At 31.4% G+C, this 6,465-nt stretch overlaps 1 protein-coding gene across 2 annotated transcripts in view; it reads left to right on the top strand.

Annotated features, from left to right (window-relative positions):
• The first annotated feature begins 2,542 nt into the window (after positions 1–2,542).
• The window catches only part of LOC148613310 (platelet endothelial cell adhesion molecule-like), a 28,587-nt gene continuing 24,664 nt past the window's right edge, over positions 2,543–6,465 (top strand). For both annotated transcript variants that reach the window (XR_015923342.1, XM_088586640.1), the window contains exon 1: positions 2,543–2,679. Coding sequence is in view for 1 of the 2 variants with exons in the window: in XM_088586640.1 (XP_088442766.1) it covers positions 2,610–2,679 (70 nt within the window). In the remaining variant the exon portion in view is untranslated. The remainder of the gene's footprint in view (positions 2,680–6,465) is intronic.

The following is a 6,465-nucleotide window of genomic DNA, read 5'->3' as shown; positions in this document are numbered from 1 at the left end:
CTATGTATAAAGTCAATAACAATAAATAAATATGGTTGGCCTCTACTTTGAATATATTGAATTACAGAAAAGCTATAAAGTAACAGTTAACCAAGTTGTGAACCAAAACTCACTGATGAATTATTGCCAAGATTTATAATTATAATGAAAATTTAAGATTGTTTGACACATCTGATCATGAGCAGACCCTTGGTAGAATAGATAATATAACGAATCAAAACAAATGACCACAAAGCCACCATGTGATAGTTTTGAAAATGACCAGCTTTACACATTACAATATGTCTTTAGTGCGCGCCATACTAGCATCAAGAAATACCAGAATAAACTTTACAGTCATTTTAACTAAACCATTATAACATACATAATATAATATTATGATAGTATTGTAATACGGTTATTACGGGTTATAGTTCCATCTAACACAAACCCTTCTGTCAGTAATAAATTGTAACAAGGTCGACGGTCAGAATAATCAGGATGGATAATTGATAATGTTTTTTTCATTTAACATAATACATTCTGCACCAACACAGATTAAGAGCTGCAGTTGAAATGTGAATAAGTGTTATTATTCTGCTGTCCAAAGGTACACTCTGAAAAAAAAAAAAACCGAAGAACTAAAGCGATGATTGTCATTCGTCTGCTCACAAAAATATGGAAAAGTCAGAATTTTAATTTTGTATCTGTTGAAATTACGTACTAATTTAACAATAATAATTATAATAACAAATACCAATCAAAAGGTGTTGTTTGTCTGATATCATTGATATTGTCATTTTAATCAGCAAGGAGGATAATTAAGGAATCATTAAACCTTGTAAATTATAAGTTATTATCACTAAATATAAGCTAATATTTAGACATATTGTTTCTGTATTTGCAATATGCTGAATAGGCCAACGTTTTGCAAGGTCCAAACAACCAATGGCTGATGCAATATCGTAAGGAAACAAGTAATATAGATTTTTCTGTTTTTACCCGTACATTAAAACATACACATTTAGCACCGAACGTTTAAATCTGAAACTTGATAACAAACGTTCTCATTTTGATTTTCCCTTTGTAATTGCAAAAATATCAAGCTTTAAGGGTATATATTTCAAATATTGCCATTTAATTCTCAAAAACAAGTATACAATAACGTTTTAAATCAATGTATTTCTTTCAGCGAGTAAATTTGCATGTCGATTAGCGTACGTAATCTATGCTATTGCATTTTGTATTTTTTTTATAGCTTCCATTTAAACGATGTACTTCTGACACACCCGTATTTTATAATATTGCACGCTTGCTGTTTTATTTGTAACTGATATTTACTAAATTATTTTCTTGGCCAAAAAAAAAAAAAAAAAAAAAAACAAAAAAACAAAAACAAATCAGAGCCCACAGTAATTTGTCAAATATCTAATAGGTATTTGCCTGGTTGCATTCACAAGAGAGGCATCCAGAGACAAATACATATAAAAATCGATTACACTTGACAGAATTATTTGTTTTAAAATGGAGATGAAGAAAAATTCACCAAATGAATGATAAATGTTAACATTTCTACAAAGGAATGTACAAAATGTAATAAAACAATAACGTCAGCTCCGGCTCGAGGACAAGTACTAGACCCAGAAACATGCAAAACACCTCATATATAAAAATCAATAAAACAATACATATTACGTAAGCGATTTCGATTGATAGTATTTTTTTTACGATATATACTAGGTTTACACAAAGTTTTATAAAACATAAAAACTACATGATTTATTGAAATGTAGTTTTGATTACAACGAAGTTGTGTATGAGAACATTAATAATGCTGCTTCCTGGACAATTTGAAATGACACAGAATAAGTCTATGCATATGTTTGAATGAAAAACACTTGTACCTGCTCGCCATTTATGGAGAGTCCTGGTTGCTCATTTGTCTTATTCATGGTTTGTTAACGAATATGGATATGGTGAGTATGTCAAAGAGACAACAACCCCACAGGGATGACAAATATCTGCTCAAGCAACTTATGGGTCAATGAACGACTAAGAAAACCTAATACCTCAAGACAGACTGCAATTGTTTCCAACTAACATAAACAGGTACAGCCAAAGAGTTTCCCCCATTTCTACAGCAACGTGATAGTTAACTGAAAGTGAAATCGAAACAAGATATACAGAAGCCAGAAATGCCTGATTTGGGCAGGCGAAAAAGAAAAGGGGCAGGGTTATAATACTTTGGCATGATCCAAACCCTCTCGTCTTAAATCTGGCCTCTGTGGCTAAAATTTTACAATTAAATACACCTAAAAAGCAATACAAATTTTCATATATTATATGTTTAAGATTTACAACATTTAATTTTAATCTTGTTTCAACTTCACAGATGGCATTCCCAGAGAATAATTACCTGTAAAACCATCTGAAATGATTAAAAAAACATGATATAATGCAGCTGCTCTGTTGATTCCATATCGAAAAGTAACATGATATACCCAAATCTGATTTGTATTAAACGTTTGATGAAATATGAATTTCATAATAGTCTATACATAATCAATATCAGCAGTTCAAATACCTACAAAAATTTAACCGTTCCCAGAAAATGTTCAGAAATTATTCTGATGAGCATAATGGTTAGTTTATGGATAATATTAGCAATCATCTACATAACTCAAAGTCCAGAAACCAAAGGTAAGAGGGCTTTGAAATATTGTATTAAGTAGCAGTCTTTATGGAAATCAGACAGGAGGTGATTTATTCATGTTAAAGAGCCACCTAATTCATTTTTTATTTCTTATTCAGAAACCGTAACTGATCACATAGCCAGTCTAATTTTTTTCATTTGGTTTTTGCGTTTTTAAGATACAAAATGTATATTGAGTGTACATGAAATTGGCACTTTGCAAGAGTTTTTGTTCTTGATTAGGTTTATTTGGTAAATTGTAGTGGAAGATAAATGTATGGTTTTCCAAAAAGTGCAGATTTAAATGCAGAAATGAATAGCATATGCAGACTTACAAAGCATCGTATTTGGTGTTTTTACACAATAAATCATTTATCAAAGGCAGTGTCGGAATTTTATGTTGACTGGTACTTAATAGTTACAATAATATTATTTGCATAACTTCAGCACTAGAAAGACTTTCCTTTATATGCTATGTGCGAAAAGAAAATTGAATAGGAGATAATGTTATTGAAACATTCTAGGCACCTTTTAGTGGGTTGGACATAATATTTGAAAATGCTTTATGATAAAATTTAATTCATTTTTTTTCATTCATTTAAAAATAACTTAAAATAATTAATTTATCAGATGTAAGAATTTAAATTCTGATGTGTAATAGTTGTTTGTATAAGGTTTAGATTCCATTTAATTTTTTAGAGGGATGACGAATACAAAACTGGTGAGAACTTTGTATCATGAGAATACATGAAGACATTGATTTAAAGATTTAAAAATTTCAAAATGAGAATTTAGATTGGAGACATTAACCAGATGTTTATTAATTTTAAAATTGGAGTGATTCAAATTCACTTCAACTCAAATCAAACAATGTCAACTTATTTAGACCTAAAATTATACCAAGATGATCAGGGAAGTTTGAAAGTTTATGATCATCTGAATTTCTAACTATACACTTCCCCTTTTCCTTTTAACAATATTCCTTCAACTGCAGTCTATGCTGTCCACATTTCACAGTTCATGCGTTACTGTCGATTCGATACTGATCTGTATACGGACGTTTTTTGTAGAGAAACGAAACTGTCCATTAACCTTCTTTTGGAACAATATGTTCAGCCTTTGTTACAGGTAATATCATCACTTCAAAACAATTACGGCTTTCATCACAATTTGATTGACCGAAATGGATTTTTTTATTATGTCAGATGACTTTGATTGTCAACCCTCCAAACCTTAACCTCACTAGCAGTTGTGGATTAGCTTCTTGTACATACTGTATCAGAGGAGCTTCAAGGTATCATATCAGAAGCAGCCAGGTCAAATGACCTTCAACGGTATTTTCTTAAACATATTCTTATCCCTACCATTATGTGAAGGCGCTTAAATGAAACATAGATACAATTTATTGTCTTTGATATCTAAACGCAAATGGTTGACATGTCAGTTGATTTTAGCAAGATGCTATTTGATATTGAAGATTGGTTGTTGTAACGTTATAGATAAGTCTGGAGGTGTGTACATGGTTGTTGTAACATTATAGATAAGTCTGGAGGTGTGTACATGGTTGTTGTAACATTATAGATAAGTCTGGAGGTGTGTACATGGTTGTTGTAACGTTATAGATAAGTCTGTGTACAATGATAATAAATGGTTAAAATTCGCTCTACGATCAAGTGAAAATTTGTGACGTAGATTTAACTACATTTAACTATCGATAGTGAAACATTGTGAAAATGAAAACCCCAAGTTTTGTAACGATCTTTAACTTAGTATCAAAATATAACTAAAAAAATAAGAACCACTGATAGAAAAAGTAGTATATAAAACAGCAGAACATAATAGTTCGTTAACAATTCCGTGTGGATGTGGTACATGATGAAGTTAATTTATCCAAAATACACCCGACTTCACTCTGTGGATCACTCTAGAACATGATCTGTTCCTTGATAAGGACTTCAATTTGGTTGAAATCCTAGAGTCTGTAGGCTGGAAATCTGAAATTTTGACTTATAGGAAGTAAATTATTTTGTAAGATTGCTCCTGTGTACATACTTTCAGGTGTTTTGAAAAGGTTGTTTAAATTTGCCAACATATTAGAGGTAATAGACGGGACTGAAAAACGCATACCTTATATCCCATTTAAAGTCTTGCAGTGCACAATATTTTGCAACTTTTCTGCCTGACAGTACTGTTACATCTGTTTACAGCATAAACACTTTTGTAACCATCGGCACGACTTTCGCCTTTAGACAGGCGTGGTTTAGATATTTCTGCCCGTAGTAATATATGATTTACTAAAGTAATTCTCGAGCGTAAACATTAGCACGCAATGTAACTGTAAAGTGCTGTCGATAGATTAACCTCTGATTTAATTGGGTTGTTATATTGTTGCAGATCCTCTACTGTCTATCATATTATCATCATATGTTGTCATATCGAAAGGAATATAAAGCTACATCCTGTGCTATTATTCATACCCTAGATTAACGTTACTTCATCGATGAAGTATTACTTAATGAAACCAAAATGTCACCATCCGCATCGTAATTATTAATAAGATATCATTCTTTGTAAGAATCATGCAAAATCTGTGAAATGTGATACACAAAAAAAACTACACATTTTTGTAATTGAGTTACTTTAATGGTCTATACATATGATGAAGTGTATAAATATTTATTTCAATCTGTCTGCTCTTAGGTGATAATCCACAACAGTTTTTTTTTTATGTTTTAGTGTCATTTTCAGATTTATCTCCTTTAATTTTGAATCAAACAGCACATTCTACAACTTTTATCTCCTAAGAGCGCCCTGGTTATATGAAAAACCACATGCTTATTTCTGTTAACTATAACATTTTAAACAAAATATTAAAACTAAAAATATACTTTAAGCTTTCCAACCATGAATCAAATTTTGCATGATTTTTATCTGGCTACTTAAATGCTCCCATGCTATTACATCATAAACTCACAGAACAATAATGTATATGTCCAGTTAAAATATTGTAACTCGGGTATTAATTTTTGAAATTATAGGTATGGTACGGTAGGAGCAGTAACAAACGCCCGCGTATCCCATTTCGTATCCTCCATTCCCATTCTTCTTAATATACTTAGAAATATTGAATAATCTGATTTTCCAAAAATCTAAATTAGCAGGGTGAATTTTGAGAAAAATTAACATATTGACGAAATAAATTTGTCATCCAGTTGTGGAACTTCAAAATAAAAAAAGATTGTGCATGAAATTGACACTTTGCAAAAGTTATTGTTTTTTTTTTTTAGATTTGGTTAATGTAGGTGACTTTAGTTGGAGATGCAAAATTTTCTCAAAATTACATACGTAACTACAAAAATGATTATTTATACGTAAAATTGCAACATATGTGCACCGACAAGGCATCGTGTGTTCAAGGGGTTTTTCTACATTATGAATTACCAGTACCAAAGTGCAGCGTCTATTTCGTTTACTGAATCGGTATTTAAAGATGATGATGTAATGATAGACTATGTGTAAATAAATGATATACAATTCGCGTGTAATAGAGAGAGTAATCAACGAACCCAAGGTTCTAGCGGTAATCAAAAGAATGTAAACCAGGGACAAAGACCAGGCATGGAAGACAGACATACACTACAAAGAACATTAAGTAACTAAAGTAATACATACAAAGTAACAATAGCAAATGAGCAACTCGGACTCCACTAAAAACTGGGAGCATAGAAAAGTGCAACGGTAGGACACCAGCTAAATCTGTAGAGTGACTGCGCGCCTCATAATTCGGCACAGAA

The sequence above is a fragment of the Perna viridis genome, chromosome 6, assembly GCF_037379345.1.
Source record: "Perna viridis isolate PV_CMFRI_1.1 ecotype Kerala chromosome 6, ASM3737934v1, whole genome shotgun sequence".
Classification (NCBI taxonomy): domain Eukaryota; kingdom Metazoa; phylum Mollusca; class Bivalvia; order Mytilida; family Mytilidae; genus Perna; species Perna viridis.
This window is presented reverse-complemented; position numbering and strand designations above follow the sequence as displayed.